General features: G+C 33.6%; 2 protein-coding genes across 3 annotated transcripts; both read left to right on the forward strand.

The window, feature by feature from the left end:
- Positions 1–11,222: 11,222 nt before the first annotated feature.
- LOC104092709 (serine/arginine-rich splicing factor SR34A-like) lies at positions 11,223–18,335 on the forward strand. 2 transcript variants are annotated; one of them, XM_033655237.2, is made up of 14 exons: positions 11,223–11,375; positions 12,529–12,893; positions 13,037–13,155; positions 13,778–13,843; positions 13,960–14,034; positions 14,128–14,242; positions 14,359–14,405; positions 14,485–14,542; positions 15,266–15,315; positions 16,934–16,990; positions 17,427–17,494; positions 17,578–17,652; positions 17,766–17,844; positions 18,001–18,335. In XM_033655237.2, exons 3-14 carry the CDS (start codon positions 13,069–13,071, stop codon positions 18,019–18,021), a joined length of 798 nt encoding a protein of 265 aa, XP_033511128.1. In that variant the 5' UTR covers positions 11,223–11,375; positions 12,529–12,893; positions 13,037–13,068; the 3' UTR covers positions 18,022–18,335. The 2 variants fall into 2 exon arrangements, with proteins under 2 accessions (XP_033511128.1, XP_009596662.1); XM_009598367.4 differs by lacking the exon at positions 12,529–12,893.
- A 675-nt stretch (positions 18,336–19,010) lies between these two features.
- On the forward strand, positions 19,011–19,824 carry LOC104092708 (large ribosomal subunit protein P1-like). Its single transcript, XM_009598366.4, has 3 exons — positions 19,011–19,168; positions 19,264–19,473; positions 19,592–19,824. Exons 1-3 carry the CDS (start codon positions 19,097–19,099, stop codon positions 19,646–19,648), a joined length of 339 nt encoding a protein of 112 aa, XP_009596661.1. The 5' UTR covers positions 19,011–19,096; the 3' UTR covers positions 19,649–19,824.
- The last annotated feature ends 207 nt before the right edge of the window (positions 19,825–20,031 follow it).

Raw genomic sequence — 20,031 nt, forward strand, 5'->3', positions numbered from 1 at the left:
AGACAACAAGCATACAATAATTATGATTTAATTATGAAACAAACAATGACAAATAGCAAATTATTATAAAAATCGGGGAGAAAATATGCAGTTTAATATTTAATATGCTAAATGTCAAATAACAATTAAGACACATAATTCAAATAGCATGTAACAATTAATGCAGGAATTCAAGAATTAATATTTGACAAAGAATAAGAGAGAAATAATTATTATAATAACTAATTCATGATTTAAAATAATTTATGATTTTTTCAAGTAATTATGCAAACAAATAATTTGACGACGTATAGACATTTGTCACCTTGCCTATACGTCGTTCACATGCATTTCACATAACAAATAGTTTAGGGGTTCTATTCCCTCAAGTCAAGGTTAACCACGACACTTACCTCGCTTTGCAAATTTCAATAAATTACTCGACCACAGCTTTTCCTTTTAAATTTATCTCCAAAAGCTTCAAATCTATTCACAAATAATTCAATATACTCAATACGAATCATAGGAATTAATTCCACATGAATTTATTAATTTTTCAGATAAAATCCGAAATTTATTTAAATATTCGACAGTGGGACCCACATCTCAAATTTCGAAAAAACTCGCAAAATTCGAACATCCGCTCCGCTACGAGTTTAACCATATAAAAATTATCCAATTCCGATATCAAATGGACCTTCAAATCTTAAATTTTCGTTTTTGGAAGATTTTATAAAAATTTAATTTTTCTTCCATAAATTCATGGATTCATGATATAAATGAGTATGGAATCATGAAATATAATCAATATAGGATAAGAAACACTTACCCCAATTTGTCCCCGTAAAAATCACCCAAAAATTCCTCTTACCGAGCTCAAAATGACCAAAATGAGTAAAAATGGCGAATTCCGAATTTAAGGGCTCTGCCCAGTCTTTTTCGCATATGCGGATGAAATTTCCGCATCTGCGGAGAGAAGTCCGCTTCTGCGCAAGGCTGCCCCTTTCCACCTTTCCCGCTTCTGCGATGCGACGCGTGGGCCACTTCTGCGGTCGCGCTTCTACGACACCCCATCTGCTTATGCAGACTGTCTGCTTCTGCGAGGAATGGCTCGCTTCTGCGACCAAAATTTCACAGAAGCGAAGGCACCAGAAGCAGCAAATTTTCAGATTTTTGCTTAAGTCCAATTCTTGTTCCGATTTTGATTCGAATCACACTCGGGGTACTCAGGACCCCGTCTAAATATACCAACAAGTACGATATCATAATACGGACTTACTCGGAGTCTCATATCACGTCAAACAACGCTAAAATTATAATTCACACCTCGATTCGAACTTTGAATTTTAAACTTTTCAAGTTGCAATTCTTGTGGCAAGACATATTAAATGAATCCAGAATGACTTCAAATTTGGCATACAAATCATAAATGATACAACGGAGCTATTCAAATTTTTAAAATCGGATTCCGGCTCCGCTATCAAAAAGTCAACCCCGTGGTCAAACTTGAAAATCTTTAGCCTTTAAATTACTAGTTTCTGTTAAATAGTCATAACTTGAGTTAGGGACCTCCAAATTAAATTCCGGACATACACCCAAGTCCTAAATCACGATACGGAGCTACTAAAACTCACAAAATACTTATCCGAATTCGTTTGCTCAAAATATTGACCAAAGTCAACTCAGTTGAGTTTTAAGGCTCTATTTCACATTTTAATCTATTTTTCACATAAAAACTTTCCGAAAAATTTTATGGACTGCGCACGCAAGGCGAGGAGTGATAAATAGTGGTTTTCGAGGTCTTAGAACACAGAATTAATTATTAGATTTAAAAATAATATTTTGGGTCATCACACGCATATAATCCAATAGCTTTGGTTCAAACTCTGTATTTATCTTAAAAATTTGTTGAATATGTAAAAGTTATTAGTTTAGAACTCAGTAACTCAAAAGGATTAGAACATCGAACTCAGAAGCTATAAATCTTGACTCTACCTCTTGCGTCCCAAAGTTGTTACTTTGTGGCTTGTGATTCTCTGATATCTTAAAAGAAGTTTCAAACTAGTGTTTCTAAATCAACTTGCCGTTCTTACCTTCTTGACCCATTAATGAATATAAATATGGAAAATATTTGCTTTAGTGTTGGAGTGCCTAGAAATCTCAGTTTCTCCGAAACTGATGGAGAGAAATTATGAAGTCAATAAATAAAGTTAAAAGGTATGTAACAAACAAATATAAAAAACAGAGTGCAAAACTGTTAGAGATCTATAATTTGAAGTTGCTTGATTTGAAAATTTATCATGGCATAATTCATGCCTCTTCCAATAAATTAAAAATATAGGAAGTTTTGTTATACAATTGATCCGCATACCCTAGTTCTCACAAACCCTTCTCCAGTGCTTTCTTGTTGGACGACAAAATTGAGTTGAATATAAACTTCTAATAATTAGGGTTTCCAACATAGTTCAAATAAAGAATGATAATCAAAATTTAGTTTGATTTCAAATTCCTAAATATTAGTGAAGAATCAAATGACTATTTTGTCAACTGTGTATTATATTTAAAAGGGTAAAAAAGACGAACGATATTTTCGCTAAGGGCCTTCGTGCTTTTAATATAGTATAGATACAGATATAGATAAATATAGATAGATAGATTCATAGCATGTTTGGCCAAGCTGAAGAAATCAGCTTATTTTGAGAAGTGCTTTTTTCAAAAGTGCTTTTAGAAAAAGTATTTTTGCAGAGAAGCGGTTTGTGTTTGGCTAATCACTTTGAAAATCACTTTTGAGCAATAATTTGTGTTTGGACAAGCTTTTCAGAAAGTGCTTTTAAGTATCAAATTACGAATAAGGACATAAATAGATTTGTTTAATAATTAATATTATAAGTAAAAAAATAATCTTAAAAATTTGTTATTACATGCAATAATTAAATTTTTTTATTTTATTTAAGTAAAATATGAAAATAAAATTTAAAAGTACTTAATTATTTTAATATAAGTTAATTATATTAAAAATCATTCAACAAATATAAAAACATTCACCCCTAAAGTCACTATATATTAGAAAGATATCCTAAAAATAATAAGAAATATTTATATATTAATATCCTAAGTATAAGGTTTAACGGTTATTTTGGTATATACTATATTTTGTTAAGGGTATTTTTGGTAAGAAGAAAAGTCAAAACTGCTTCTGCTTCTGCTTTTGGGAAGAAGCTACTTTTTTCTGTTTCTCAGAAACTGCTTCTGATTCTTCCCAAAAGCACTTTTTTCCCCCAAAAAAGCTTGGCCAAATGTTAGAAAAAAAAAATGCTTTTGAGAAAAAAAATAAAAACAAAAACAAAAAAAAACACTCTTTACCTCTAGAGAAGCTTGGCCAACGAGGCTATCATTCCGTGTCCTATCCCCTATAAGAGAGAATTACATAATATTTTATTTCCAAGTAAACATCACCAACAACAATAAACAGGAAACATCTGTGTCAACGTCTTTCATGCCTCAAATGATAGAAAACGTTATTGACTTTGTATAGCGGGATTTTTATGTGGAAACATACTTCACTGTTCACAAAATTTGTTATACTCCTATAAGGTAAATTTTCTCATAAGAAAATTGATTCATAAGGTTAATTGGTTTACTCCAAACTGAAGAGATAGTTCAAGAAATTAAAGAGTATCATGTCTAGCTAGTATATCGTTACAATCCACATATTAAGTTAGCCTCGACGTTGAGAACATAGTGATTAAATAAAAATTAACAACATTTGGAAAAACGTCAAAAGCCTTACGTCGTTTATAAATATAATTAGAAACTTATACATATTGTCATAGATCCAATTAAGCAGTACAAAAGTAAGCATGCATACAGTATATAGAATATATATATATATATAACGTATAGTTATTTGAAAAATGAGTATTGACAATTTCGTTTCATCACATATAATGTTTTATCTTAGATAAACTTTGCAAGGTCGGATGTAAATCGCATTTTCACTTTCAATCATTTTGACTTATCATTCTTAATCCGATTACGCATAAAAATAATAAAAACTCAAAGAAAGATTGGAAGTAAGTTAATTAACGGGATCGAATAAGAGAAGTCTTTAAAATGCCAAGCTATATAGTACTAACTTCTTTTTGTTTTCAAAGGTCAAATGATCACCTTGACTTTGTCAAATATACATTAAAAGACGTCATATTAAAAAATTTCTCATTTGTTTATGAGGAAATTAATAGTATAAATTTTCCTCGTTTGACCTTTGAAGCAGTTGCTCATAAATTAATGGCGTATGCAAATGAACCAAGGAGTAAGTGATTCCTTCAAGCGATCAGATGAATCACAGAGGAAATCGAAAATGAAATGACTTAAGGTTTGTTTTAATATAGATTTGATAATAAAAGAAAAATAAATTTGATTAATACTTTTTCCTGTTATTTGATCAATTGTACTTTATGAGCCTAAATATGCAATATATTATTAAAGTACCACATCGGTTGGATGAGAGGTAATTTGTCTCCTCATATTTTAGTATAGATTTGATAATAAAAAATATAACAAGATTTTTTTAAAAAAAACCTTGTTATTTGCTCAATCGTACTTTATGAGCCTAAATATGCGATATGCTGTTAGAGTATCACATTGGTTAGTTGGGAGGCAATTTATTTCTTATATATATATATATATATATATATATATATATATATATATATGTGATTTTGAGCAATTCTCACCTTTTAAAATTATTTTTTGGACTTGAGTTAGAATCAAGGTCTATCTCTTTATCATGGTATCAGAGTCAGACACACATAATTTTTATTTTACCGATGTTGGGCCCTCATCTTAGATTGTTCATACCCCAGATGTCCAGTCATGGATGTAAAAAGAGGTGTTAGAGTACCACATCGGTTGAGAGACAATTTGTCTTCTTTTATATATATATATATATAATCTTGAGTAATTCTCAACTTTTAAGCTAACTTTGGGATTGAGTTAAACCCAAATTTCATTTGTTTAGGAGAAATATTCATGTTTGGTTGACTAAAAAGGAGGAGGCAGTGGATTGGAAGTGTGCAATAAATATCATTTCCTTATATGTGAACGAGGTAAAGAGAGAGAGGAAGTAATAAATCATAGTGTGATATCTTTTCAGAACTTGATGGAGAAATGAATCATGCCACTTTCACTTTGATTCCAAATAAAGTAAATCGGGAATGTCATCACTTTGATATGACTGTCAATTTTTCATTTAGTTAACCGCACCCTCCATCCATTGAGCCAGACACAAGGTAAATCAACCTCTAGTTTTAAAATTACTAGTGTGTAGTGTCTACACTATACGTTATAATATGCATACATAGTTTATTTTTAACATTATACAATTCCTATTTTATTTTATATGTTTTGTTACCTAATGATTGATATTTTTTTTGTGAGTGATGGTGATATGTGATTTTAGGACCTCCGTTTTTCGATTTTAACTTTTTATCGTGAAGATCCTTGATAATGATAGTATACTTCTGTTAGGACCGAAAAAATCAGGTATCATGCGGAAGTTAGTAAAGCAAATCTTGACCGACGATAAATCAAACAACAAAAGAGAAATATATCAAAAGAGACAAAAATATGTAACGTGATTCGATCAATTAACCTACGTCCACGTGCGGAGATGAACAATCCACTATATAAAAGAGTACAAAATATTGAGAGAACAACTTCACAAAGAGGCAAACACAAGTGACACACTATCACTTATCCCGAAAAGTTTTTCCCCTAAACAAGACTCTCAAACCCCTTGTGACTACATTGTGGATGCTGCTGAATGAGAAAGAAAGATCCTCAATTTATAGAAGCCCAAACCTTTTCCTCCAAGAAAAAGGACTAGCCAAATATGAGAGATTTATAATTTCCTTCTAAGAAAAGGAAAACTCGATTATGATAAATATGTTGTCCTTTCGTTAAAGAGATAGGAAAATCAAATATGGTGAGAAAATCAGGACAACAACTAACAATTCTCCCCTTGGCCTAAATTTTCTAATGAAATAAACTTGATCCACCTTCTTCACATAACCTTCAACAAGTTGCATCTCCAAATCTCTACCGCAAAGTTTGTCTCTACGTGAGTAGTACTCCGGTCAAATTTGTCATACAAAAATCACGATTACCGTCAAATAGGTTGCGACTAAAACTAAACACGTCAAGATGAATCTGTCATAAACCTTGCTCTAATACCACTTGTTATGTCGAGGAAGATGCAAACCCGAAAATAAAGAAGATAAAGAACACCAAATTTTAACATGGAAAATCTTTCAAATCAAAGGTAAAAATTACGGGATCACAAAGATCCAAAACGCTCTACTATAATAATAAGAGAGTTACAAAAGGTCTCCAAATTGGCTACACAACAAGTGCCAAACACGGAGAAACAATAGCAACAAGAGCAACAACAAATTAATTGAAGAAAAAGGAGAAGCCACAAAAATGGAGTTATTATTCGGGGTTCGATATTGGATGCTACGAGCTCTAAATCCGATCTCTGTCCAAATCAAAGACCAAGATGTTACGAACATTCAGTCAAAATTTCAGCTCGATCCAACGGTTAACGAATCGAAAAATATGGTTTGAAGTTGGCTGGTCGGAACAAAAATCTGCAGCAAAACAAACACTTTTTCTTCTCTCTTCTCTCTTGATGAAAACCTTATCAAAAATCACTCTTATATGCTAAAGTTTTTCAAAGACTTATACCAATGAGTATATAACAATTCTTCAAGGTTGTACTATTCATAGATAATGAGTCGTACTTTCTCTTAAAGTCAAAACCAACTCAAAATAGGAATAAAAACTCAATCCAATTCCGAACAGGAATGGAAACCAAAAGAGAATGGTATTAGGCCATTGGGCCTTTAGATGGACAACATGGGCATTGTCCCAATAAACTCCCCCTCCAGCCAAGGGGCCAAATATGTCTTCAAGTAGAGGAACTATTGACATGCTTCATGCTTGCCAATTTTCTATCTGCAAGCTTAACTACGAAATCCTCATGCTGCTCCATATAAATCTTCTCATCTAAATAACCACGAAGAAAAATAGTCTTTACATCCATCTGCTCAACCTCTAAATATAGACTCGCGGCTAAGCCTAGAACCACACGAATAGAAGATATTTTCACAACATGGGAGAAAATTTCATCAAAGTCAACTCCTTTCTTCTGGCCAAAACCTTTAACGACTAGCCTCACCTTGTATCTAGGTGCAGAGATATGGTTATCTTGCTTTACTCTGAATATCTATTTGTTTGATAAAGTTCTCCTACCTTTCGGCAATTGCACTAGCTCATATGTGCCATTCTGATGGAGTGACTTCATCTTATCTTCCATGGCTTCAATCCACTAATTTTTGTGAGTATCTTACATGGCTTCATCATAACTCTCAGGTTCTCCCATGTCAGTCAAAAGTACATACTCATCAGGAGGATAGTGCATGGATTTTTGTTTCTCCCTTATAGATCTTCTAAGAGAGGTTTCAGGAGCATTCGAAGTAGTTAAATGGGTAGGAACTGGTTGCTGATCAACCACAACTTCATCAACTTGAGCATCCATAAAATCTACACCGTGAAGATCATTTTGATCTTGATCACTATCTTCATTATTGTCCTGGGTTCCTTCATGTGCAATAGGTGCCTCGTTACTCTGAGAATCTATCTTCTCAACTTTGTCAATATCTTCAATAGTCTGATCTTCAAAGAATATTGCATCGTGACTTCTAATAAGTTTATTGTCAGTTGGATCATAAAAACGATACCCAAACTCATCTTGACCATACCCTATAAAGATGCACTGCTTAGTTTTGACATCCAATTTCGATATCTTATCTTTAGGAACACGCACACAAGCTTTACACCCAAAAACTCTCAGATGATCATAAAAAATATCTTTGGCAAACCAAACTCTGTATGGGACATCACCATCCAAAGCAACAGCAAGAGACAAATTAATAACATAAGCAACAGCATTAAGTGCTTTCGCCCAAAATGTATGTGGAAGTTTAGCCTCTGAAAGCAAGCATCTAACTCTTTCAACTAGAGTTCTATTCATACTCTCTACCAAACCATTCAATTGAGGCATCTTGGACGGAGTTTTCTGATAACGAATTCCTTATTCTTTGCTATAGTTATCAAAGAGACCACAATATTCACCACCATTGTCAGTGTGAATGCATTTTAATTTTTTCTCTGTTTCTCTTGCAGCTAAGGCCTGAAATTCCTTAAATACGCCAAGTGCTTGATCTTTGGATTTCAAAGGATACACCCAGAGCTTGCGAGAATGTTCATCAATGAAGGTCACAAAGTAAAGTGCACCACTTTTTGAGAGAACAATCTCACAAAGAGACAAGTACAAGCGACTCACTATCACTTGTCCCGAAAAGTTCTTCCCCTAAACAAGACTCTCAAACCACTTATGGCTACATTGTGGATGCTGCTGAATGAGAAAGAAAGATCCTGAATTTACAGAAGCCCAAACCTTTTTCTCCAAAAAAAAGGACTAGCCAAATATGAAAGATTTATAATTTCTTTCTAAGAAAAGGAAAACTCAATTATGATAAACATATTGTCCTTTCCTTCAACAGATATGAAAATCAAATATGATGAGAAAATCAGGACAACGCCTAACAACTTCATCAGATAAGTCCATTGAAAAAATAGTATAGCGAGTACTTCATAGCTTCCGATAGGTCAAGATATACTACCTCTTTTTGACATGTTTGTGGAAAATCCAATAAAATTAATAAAAACACTAAATTCAACAGCCACATTACTATTTGTCAATCACAATGAACGAGTATTGTTAGGTATTTTTTCTTTTTCATTTTCTCTCTTATTTTTCCTCACTAAAGGTGTGCACGACTTCTAGCTCAAAAATAATATACTCCTACTAGTAAACCCAATGGTAAGAATTCCAACATATTTCAGTACACGATTCATCATTGTGGTTACCAGTTGAATTTAACTAAACCCTTCTTTACTCCGTCGACGTGCAGAAGCAGAAATAATTTTTGAGAAACAGAAAAAGTAATTTTTTTTCAAAATTTATTTTTTGAAAAATACATTGAAAATCACTTTTTAAAAACTTGTCCAAACACTAATTGTTGTTTAAAAATATTTTTTAATTAATTAGCCAAACACAAACTTCTTTTTGCGAAAAATATATTTTCTAAAAGCATTTATGAAAAAAATATTTTTCAAAATAATTTTAGCCAAATATACTATTACTGAGCTTGTGTTGTCTATGTGCTTTTTGCCTAGGGATTTTTACATAAATGTACTACATTAGAAACTTATTTACCCTCACTGTTTAAATTTTAACTTAATTACAAATTGATATATAATTTACCAGTTATATACAAATAAGTTTTAAATGAGTATCCTTACTTGTTACCTTTTAACGTAGAAATCAAATTCCACAGATCTACCGCTTTCATAGATCTCTCTCCTCTCTCTCTCTTCACACTCCAGTCTCTTATACTAATCTGCATTCGGAAGTTTCCACACAAACGAGAAATTGTTAAGTTGTATAATTTGTTGTAATTGTTTCCAGAACCACTCATGTTTCAGCATCAATTTAGTAAATAAACTGTGTTTTTCCATACTGCAGAGCTACGTAATGATCACAAGATTATGACAGAAAGAATAGACATATTCAAGTTCTGCATTCAAGCTTCTACAGCTTCTTTTGTCAAAGACTCGGGTACATGATATGACATTGCTGGATCAGTAAAATTTTTTTAGCGCCTGTTATGTGTTATTGAAATGGTTATTGGTTTCACTTAAGTAATACTTGTTAGAACTCGAATGTTATGAAAATTTATAGTTCAAATGAGGCAAATTTATGTTTGTGATTTGTGAGAATCATTGGCTCGTTTTAATTTGCTTGTGATCACAACTGAATATTTTTGGATTGTAAGCTCGGATATAATAATTTTTTTTATTTTAAGGCACTAATAATGGATTGTACATGGAGAGAGGCGACAGAGAATAGGGAAAGAAGAGAGAAGAGAAAAAAAGGAAAATGGTGTAACTAAATCCCCTAATTTAAGGCACTAATAATGATATATAAATTGTAAGAAAAATTTATTTAGGACGGGTAATATACAAAATTTGGATAATTTTGATAAATAAGTTTGGATACTTGCATAATATACAACCTCACACGACATGTTATTTGGTTGTATTTTTGTTGTTGGAATAAATAATATTTGAATAATTATACATAAAATGAATGTATATATTATTTTATACGAGAAGGTGAATAAGATTATATGGCTTAGCAATATACGTATTAAAATAACCAAAATAACCTTTATGTGTTAAATAGCTTTAAAAAAGTAAACAAAATGCCTATTTTAATCCATGCAATACAATTGATGCACTAGTAATCACTTATTACAATTCTTGTATTACTAATCCTTAAACTACAGTAACCTGCTGATTTGATACACGGTCAATAATTTTTGCATATAAAATTTATTTTTAAATTAATATCTCCTTTATTTTATTATGGGTTAGACTTTACCTTTTTAAGGATCAATATAATTCGCTTCATTTATCGAAGGGGCTCATATTTCATCAATATCCTTAATATATTTCACATTTTATAAGACCTCGTTGCAAGCCTGCAGTCTCAACAACTTCACCAATCACCATATATGGGTGGATGTCATATGAAATGTTAGCTATAGTTAAGTATATACACGACTATGACCCTTTTCTCAATCAAATCCTTGAGGGGTCGTTTGGTTCCAAAAAAGATTATTTAGGGATTAATAATTTTAGAATTATAATTCTAGGATTGTTATCCCATATCCACTATGGGTTGGACGATGCTGATATAAAACTTATATCCATATTAGTTAATACTCAATAACCAAACATCAAATAAATATTACAATTTTAAATTTTATTTCGTCTTTATAATCATAATCCCAATAACCAAACAACTCCTTAAGTACAAAAAGAGAAAATGTGTAAACGGTCAAATAAAAGGGGTTAAAAGGAAATAAAGCAAAATGAGGTAATAAATCAAATTAATATAGGAAAAATGATATTGTATAGCCACTTTCAAATTAATAAATAAAAAATATATATTTTTTTTATATATTTTATATGTTATATATAAAAATTATACAAATTTTATACACTTTTCGGTTATAAATAGTTGTGTAGCAGGCTAAAAGTATTTAAAAAAAACCATAAATCTACACCGTGCGCTTTATAGCCCAAAAAACCCTAAAATAACGAGCTCTAACGACGAGTAACGAGTGCCGCACCAGGAGAGAACCCGGTAAGAAGCGGAGAAGAAGCTGATCGCCAATTTCATCAAACCCTAATTGATAATCCAGGTAATATCCAATGGATTCTTCCTCACCACACTGTTCTACTTTTAGGGTGCATTGTTGATCACCATTCCCTGAAAAGGGTCGAGACGGGAAGAAACCCTAGTTACGAATCTATTAAAAAAGCTCATCGGCTTCTGATATTTCTGTATTTCCTGGATTCCTTGTGTTGCGAATTGATCGTTTTCTTCGTGGCAAAATGGGTTCATACATTATCCCTAGAGTTTGTTTTGTTTTTGGTGTTATTTTTCAGCAGTTATTGGCTTTTGCTAGAAAAGCTCGAATTTTTGTTGGTCTTACCTCTTGAGGTAATGTTACTTGTTTTACGTAACAGTGAAGTTCTAATTTCAAATAGTAGCATATTTTCCCCTGCAGAGAGCTTCAACCGTAATATCACACTTGCTCCAAAGAGTGAGACTGTCAGGAAATAATTGGAATACTGGAATTGCAAGATGTCATGAAAAGAATTTTTTAACTTGTGTAATAAGAAAATTCTTGAACATCAGGGGTGTGTTTGGTATGGCAGAAAATCAAAATATTGTTTTCCTCAGTGAATTTATTCACTAACGTTTGGTTACCTTGATTTGTTGAAAAATTCTCCAGCAAAGGGTTAAAGTAACTATTAGTTAGTCATTTTCCTTTGAGGATATTCCAAACCTTTTTTTTTAAATGAAGTGCAAATATTCCGAATCTTACTATATGACTTGCTTCAGCCAACAATAAACATTTTTGTCAACTTTAGCTTTAAAAGATACCACCAAAGCACTGTCTTTCATCTTTTACGATTCCCATACATACTCTATTTTTAGACCCAACCAAATATTGGAGATGATTTAATTGTTGCCAAAGTGAATCCTTTTCCGCAGACAATATTTTAATCATATCCTATTCTTATCTTGGAAGTTGTCTCCAGAGTTCAAGCAATGTTTTACTTAGCACTGGTTACCTAGAAATCCTTTTTCGTGTCTTATCTTAGGGTTCAGGGAAATGACATCATTTGCAGGAAACTGGTTTTCTTTTAACTTAAATAGGAAACGATATATTGCATGTCTTGTAGGATGATTCTCAGGTCTTAAAAGTAAATTGAGAAAAGGTAAAATGCATAAGGTATATCGCGATCTTACCTCATCTTATGACACAAATGCTTTCTTTATGATAGATTTCAAGCGCTTGGACAAAAATGAGCTTTGGAATCATACCTAGGGATGTATTTGGGGAGTGGGACAAGTCAGGGTGGAGTTTATGGTTTTTATGTATAGTTGGAAGTTCTTCCTCACTCTCAGAAGAGCTATCATCTGCAATAGTTATTGAGTGGATGAGGAGATCAAATATTAATTCGAATAATTATTGCTTTGGAGCATCTTGGAGTATATGAGCGATGGAGCTTGTGGAGCTTAGCTTAACTGGGGGATTGCTCTCTTGGTTTCATTATTTTTCTGTTTGAATCTGTTATTTTGGAGCATCATGGAGCATTTAGGCAATGGAGCTTGTGGAGCACAGCTCAATTGGAGGATTGCTCTCTTGGTTTGCTTCATAATTTTTTTGCTTGAATCTGTTATTGTCAAGTCAAATACAGAATGATAGAAGTTTGCATTGTAATTGTTTTAATTATTTCTCATCAGTGTTAACTGGAAGTTCAATTGTTTATCAGTTACATCTTCGTGCAGTGTTGCAGCGAATTCTTCCTTCATTGCTGAGAATGAGTGGTCGTTTTTCACGCACGATTTATGTTGGCAACCTTCCAGCAGATATAAAGGAATGGGAAGTTGAAGATCTATTCTATAAGGTTGGTCATCTTCCACCTATTTAGACACTATCAGCTACAAAGACTTATTTTCTATTGGAGAATGTAGTCATCAATTGTACTTAACTCATAGGGCTCTAGACTCAACATTTGGTGCATAAATTATACTTGTTAAAAAAATACAATGGCCTTTGCTTGAGATTATATTGCACACGAATGCATGCTGAGATGTACGCTGAATTTCATTTTAGCAATGTCATCTGTATAAATGGATAAATTTTGATTTGCTTCTTGTTTGCAAAATTATGCAAGAGAAAGACTAAGTGAGTCTATTAAGCCATGGCAGTACCAGTACCCATATTAAGTTATGGTTGAAAACATAAATGGTGAGGATGCTTCTTCTTTGATATCCTACACTGCATCGTCCGTCTTTTCCTGTGTGAGGCTGAGTGCTTTCTTCCCTACTTGGTACTATAAGCTAGACATTAGTGGTCAATACCACCAGTATACTATTTACCCAATAGAGATTAAACAGTTTGGAGGCATTGATTTGGAAGCTATCAGTCTTGTCTTGGAAAGTAGAGCTGGTTTAGCATGTATTCTTGCTAACACTATATAAACTTAAAAAGCTGCTCCCTGATTTTAGATATTCTCTCTTTTGCAGTATGGTCGTATATTGGATATTGAGTTGAAGATTCCACCTCGCCCTCCTTGCTTTTCTTTTGTGGAGGTATTTTTATTTGGTATATATACATATATATGGTTTTGAGGGTTGACTTGCTGTTGTCAATTACTGCCTTTGTTTGCTGATTGTCTGTGATTTCCTTTCTGTTGTCTATTCTTTAGTTTGAAAGTTCTAGAGATGCAGAAGATGCCATCAGGGGTAGAGATGGTTACAACTTTGATGGCTGTCGGCTGAGGGTAAGAACAATTCTTACTTGGTTCTCTCATGTTCATAGATACAAAGACCTAGGTAGGAAATATGAGCATCCACGTGGTTGATACATGATGTAGGTTGAGCTTGCTCATGGAGGAAGAGGGCCATCATCTTCAAGTGATCGTCGAGGAAGCTATGGCAGCAGTGGTGGTGGAGGGCGTTATGGTGTTTCTCGGCATTCTGATTACCGAGGTTCCGCTATAACTTGTTTGGATGTCTCGTGAAGTTTCCTGTCTTGAATGCTGTAGATGTAATTGTCCCTGATGATATAGATGCCTCTTAAACTTTTTCTTGTCATACATATACAGTTATTGTTCGAGGTCTTCCATCTTCTGCTTCTTGGCAAGATTTGAAGGTAAGTGAAATGGCTAAGATATTTGCTTATGATGGTTCATATGTGTAGCAATTGCAGTAACCTGCTGGAAATGTGTCAGGATCATATGCGGAAAGCTGGCGACGTGTGCTTTGCTGAAGTTTCTCGTGACAGTGAAGGTATGAGTTGACATATCTTGCAGGATCATTTTACGTGTGAATTTGCTCAATGCTCAAGAATCCCGGAATCCTGGTGAAGAAACTGCATGAATGCGACTGTGTTCTCCAAGGCAAAAAAGATTAGAAAAAGTGCCAAAGTTTACTGAGGATTTAAGTGCAACTAAAGAGTGGGTTTTTGTCAAATGAAGGAAGAAAGACAATAAAATACACATACGATGGAAGACCAAATCGCTACAGAAAAACTAGAATAACTTATGTGAACAGAAGAATCGGAAAGCTTCAATTAAGTGCATGGAATAAAAATCATGCCATTCTAGTTCAAAAACCTTAATAAATTTCTAATTTAAATGCATATCAGCTTTAAGTTCTTCATTATTTAATGTATAGTTTTCTTAATTCTGAATTCCCAATTTTCTATTTCTAATCACTATGTTATTCATTTATACGGATTCTTTGATGATTAATATATCACTTTGCCAAGTGCTGAGACTGCAAGGCGAAGGCCATGCTTCAATGCACTTAGCTTTTGGCCTTTATTTGAAAAAAAATGGAGTGCAAGAATAAAATGCAAATATTATATTTTTAATTTTGCAAGAGTTGAATATTCAGGAAATCTCCTTAGGAAATTTTTTTTCTTCAGGAAATCTGGTTTTAGGTGACATTCGTGTTCTGTTCTCGTGCTGTGTTTATGTCTGTAGTTCTAAATTTTCTTATCCATATCAGGTACCTTTGGCATGGTTGACTACACAAATTATGAAGACATGAAGTATGCTGTAAGTTTCTTATCAACCTCACTATCTAATGGTTTTAAACACTTGTCTAGATGCTGCTATCTACTTCTATTGTTGAGGAGTCCAAACCCTACTTGCAAGGTTACTTTTCCCAAAACCTTAAGTTCTTGGTTTCATTAATATTTTGAAGCATGGTTTTTTTCTGGATTTTAACAATTTCCTCAAATATGAGTAATTCTTGTGTTCTAGTTTCAGTACTCACAATTGTTTAAAGGGCAAAGGTCCAAATATGCTCTTGTACTATACGAAATTGAGCACATTTGCCCTTCGTTAATACTTTAGCTCAAATTTGCCCTTACCGTCACATAGTTGGTCCATATATACCCTTAGAGTTACACAGTTGGCCCATATATGCCCTTTTCGAAACGGAATTCACTTAAACTAATTAGCTCTTTCGTTAATTGTATTAAAGTGTATTACAAACACTATTTCCTTTTTATTAGTACTTTTTTCTTTACCTTTCTCTTTTCTTTCTTCTTTTTTCTTTTCTTCTCTTTTTTTCCCTTTTTCTTTCTTCCTTATCGGTTTTCTCCATTACTGATGTCTTCTCCATTTTCGTCACCAATTTCACTTGACAAAACTCATGAATTCCAATTACTAAGAAAATTCTCCCATAAGGTAATCAAGTTCCAATTTCACTAGCCCTCTAAATAAACGAAATTAAATTGTTCCAAAAATTATGGTTTAAACTTTAAAATAATAAAAACATCTCAACCTTTAACAATACTCAAAAGACCAAAATATTTAAATTGTTTCCAGAAAGATAATTTAAAGATTAAAAGCCTAGAGTTCAAGTTGTAATGTTATAAATTTGAGTTGTTAAGTCTTTTTTCATCTTTTTTCAGCTGGACATTTTCTATTTTTTTTTTATTAACTATGTAAATTAGGGGTGTAAATGGAACGGGTTGGTTCGGTTTTTATCAAAAACCAAACCATTATATCGGTTTGGATTGTTCGGTTTTGTTGGATTCTTCGGATTTTTTGTTACATAAGTATTATTTCAATCTTACTTTGTTAAATTTTGTAGAACTAAATATATGTTGAGTAAAAATTAAAAAAATTGACAAACATATGATCTATTAAAATATTCTTATGTGAGAATTTTCTTAGTAATTGGAATTCATGAGTTTTGTCAAGTGAAATTGGTGACGAAAATGGAGAAGACATCAGTAATGGAGGAAATCGGATAAGGGAGAAAGAAAAAGGAAAACAAAAAGAGAAGAAAAGAAAAAAGAAGAAAAAAAAGAGATAGGTAAAGAAAAAAAGTACTAATAAAAAGATAATAGTGTTCGTAATATACTTTAATACAATTAACGAAAGAGCTAATTAGTTTGGGTGTATTCCATTTCAAAAAGGGCATATATGAGCCAACTGTGTAACTCTAAGGGCATATATTGACCAACTATGTGACAATAAGGGCATATTTGAGCTAAAGTATTAACGAAGGACAAATGTGCTCAATTTCGTATAGTACAAGGGCATATTTGGACCTTTTCCGTTGTTTATATTTTTAACTCCATTGATAGTAGTTAATTTGTAATTTCATTATTTCCCTTTGGAAAATCCAGGCTTATGGCTAACATGTTTTCTTCTCGTTCAGATAAGGAAACTTGATGATACTGAGTTCAGGAATCCTTGGACAAGAACCTACATCCGGGTATTTGTCTATCTTTGTTTTTCCTTATGCTACCATTTTTTGGTTTTCCTTCAACCCGAACTCTTGGGAACACATCCTTTAATTCATGTTTAATCTCGCAGCATATTTAAGGGGGATGGTGGTGATTGCCTGATTGTATGGGTGGCTTTAATATTGGTTATCTTGGATTCTTTACGACACAATAATCCAGTGAACATGTATCCCTGAGTAGTAGTAGCAGGGATGTTTGTTTTCACAATGTAAAGTGTTAATGCATGTTTAAGGGGGATGGTGGTGATTGCCTGATTGTATGGGTGGCTTTAATATTGGTTATCTTGGATTCTTTACGACACAATAATCCAAGTGAACATGTATCCCTGAGTAGTAGTAGCAGGGATGTTCGTTTTCACAATGTAAAGTGTTAATGCATGTTAGTACGTCCCCCCCCCCCGTATAGGTGAGAGAATACAAGCGCAGTCCTTCAAGAAGTCGCAGCAGGAGCAGAAGTCCAAGGAGGAGTAGGAGGTATTGATGTTCCAGATAATAAATGAGCTTGTTTATGCACATTCCTTTTTCTTTTGATGCCTTACCAGGAGTATCTTCTGCAGCAAATCACCCGGCCGATCACTTTCGAGATCACCAACGCCAAAGTCTAGATCTGCGTCTCCTGTTAAGCCAACCAGGTACATGAGATTGCATTGCTACGTAATATTATTGTCGTAGGTACTAATTATAGCCTTTTGTTTTCTATTTTCAGTTTAGCTTTTAAACCCCCGAGCTTTTCATTTGCGTTCAGGTCCAGATCAATTTCAAGGTCTAGGTCTAGGTCTATATCGAGGTCATTGTCAAGGTCCAGATCAGCATCACCACGGCAGGTTAGGCTATGTTTTTGTATTTAATGTTTGATTTTACGTCTGGTAGAAGCTTAATTATGTCTTGTTGCGGACAGTACTGATCAGAGCTTTGGATGCTTTATATTTGTCCGTGCCTTAAGACCTTTCTAATGTTTGCTTAATATGGTCATATTTCAGGCACGATCAAACAGTGGCTGATGCTGATGCAAGATTTGTTTAGTGGTGTACTCCTCTTGGAAGGAGAGTCTAAAACTTTGTGCTTAGTTTTGGTTAGGATATGCTATGGACTAGAGCTATGTATTAAAGGCAGAACCTTTGGAGGTCCCTAGTAATGTGTGTTCTTATCTGAGAGCTGCAGTATCCTGTTCTCTCGGCTGTTAGTAGTCTATGGTCAATAAGCGTGTATGATCTATTTTTGCAAGTGGTTTTGCTTCTTAATGGGGTTCTGACTATCAAAGGTGGACATTGGCTTCTTAATGGGGTTTTGCTTTTCGAAGTTGGCATTTGTTGAAGCTTTTGATGTTCCTCCTAAATACTTCCTCATGATAAAGTACCAGTTAGTAACATTAAGATCGGCCTTGAATGAATATTGCAGGATGCAGTCTGTCTTATCGGCTTACAGGTGGTGCTTTATAAAAAATGGGTGTAAGACACGTCTGTTAATTTAGTTAACTACATGGGAAAAAAATTAGATGGAGACTGGTTTCGACTATAAATTGATGCAAATTCATAATAGGGGACAGATGATTATTGGCATTTCTTTTTCTTGACCAATTCGATTGTATTAATCCTGTGATTATCTTGGCATTTGTTATAAGTTGGATGGATATAGATACACCGAAAGGTTGATAGATTTGAATTCAAGCGGTACAACACATTTGATGCATATTAACTACAAGGACACGACAAATATAATCTAAGGAACGTTGATACTTGTATAGTTCTAATTTTTTCGGATGTCTCCGAAGGGAATCTTCTAAACATTGATAGTTGCACCAGTTTGGAAAATAGCAGAATAAATATTGAAGATACAAAAAATGATTATAAAAAATGTTATGAAAGCTATTTCTGCGTAAAACCGTTAGATTCGTGGCAACACCTAGGCTACCTGTAATCCGTAACGTACCCCTTGATTAGGCTTGATCTCACCCTAATATTTCGTACCTCTTAATTTACCAGTCTTCTATATAGTAACGTCTTTTCCTTGTCAAATCGATTTTGCTGTATTTTTCTCATGCCTTTCCAGTTTCAGATTTAGATCGATCGTGCAAAAATGTCATCAGTTGGGGAACTTGTTTGTACCTACGCTGCATTGCTTCTCTACGATGATGGCATTCCCATCACTGTAATAATCTTTCGTTACCCGCTAATTAATTTTGCTTACATATCAAAACTAATGTTAGTTACATAATGTTTTTCATATGGAACATGGAATTTTAGGCTGAGAAGATTGCTACGGTGGTGAAGGCAGCAAATATTTCAGTGGAGTCCTATTGGCCGAGCCTTTTTGCGAAGCTGTTTGAGAAGAGGGACGTCGAGGACCTCATCTTGAATGTTGGGACAGGTGGCGGTGGTGCAGCCGTTGCCGTTGCTGCGCCGGTTGCCGGAGGTGGTGCTGCCGCTGCTGCTCCCGCCGCTGAGGAGAAAAAGGTAAGAAAGTCACTATATAATTATATATGTACAAGTTTTTTGATTGGTAAACAGATGACAAAAACGTTAATTTTTTTTTTTTAGATTATGACGTGTGTAATTGATTATGTGTTTGCAGGAGGAGAAAAAGGAGGAGAGTGACGACGAGGACTTGGGATTGAGCTTGTTTGATTAGGAACTTCCTTTAATATGCAGCATAGTGCCAGTGCTTATTCATGTTTTGTTTTATCCTTTTTCCTCTGTTTTCCTTTCCCTTTTCACAAAAACTTGAGTCCTTGACTTGTGATATGAGGGATCAATTCTTTTTTCTCTGTCATTAATCAACTCCTTTCATAGGACATTTATTTGCAATACTAGTTTTCGCTTTTATGTGTCGTTTGATTGGGAAATAAGTTATTTCAGCATTAGTTATTTCGAGATTGTTCTCCCACCTTTCCATATGGATAAAAGTAACACTATATCGCAGTTTTATCTCAATTAAATATGAATAAACTCATCTCAAATTTAATTCCCGAATTAATTATATATCCCTTGTCCCTCGTACAAACGATCTTACTG

The sequence above is a fragment of the Nicotiana tomentosiformis genome, chromosome 3, assembly GCF_000390325.3.
Source record: "Nicotiana tomentosiformis chromosome 3, ASM39032v3, whole genome shotgun sequence".
Lineage (NCBI taxonomy): Eukaryota > Viridiplantae > Streptophyta > Magnoliopsida > Solanales > Solanaceae > Nicotiana > Nicotiana tomentosiformis.

Excerpts from the sequence above, each read along its gene's own strand:
- LOC104092708 (XM_009598366.4), top strand. The coding sequence starts at position 19,097 with ATGTCATCAGTTGGGGAACTTGTTTGTACCTACGCTGCATTGCTTCTC. Across the intron at positions 19,169-19,263 it reads ATGATGGCATTCCCATCACT|GCTGAGAAGATTGCTACGGT; the intron begins GTAATAATCTTT and ends ATGGAATTTTAG. Across the intron at positions 19,474-19,591 it reads CCGCCGCTGAGGAGAAAAAG|GAGGAGAAAAAGGAGGAGAG; the intron begins GTAAGAAAGTCA and ends ATGTGTTTGCAG.
- LOC104092709 (XM_033655237.2), top strand. The coding sequence starts at position 13,069 with ATGAGTGGTCGTTTTTCACGCACGATTTATGTTGGCAACCTTCCAGCA. Across the intron at positions 13,844-13,959 it reads CTTGCTTTTCTTTTGTGGAG|TTTGAAAGTTCTAGAGATGC; the intron begins GTATTTTTATTT and ends TCTATTCTTTAG. Across the intron at positions 14,243-14,358 it reads TCGGCATTCTGATTACCGAG|TTATTGTTCGAGGTCTTCCA; the intron begins GTTCCGCTATAA and ends ATACATATACAG.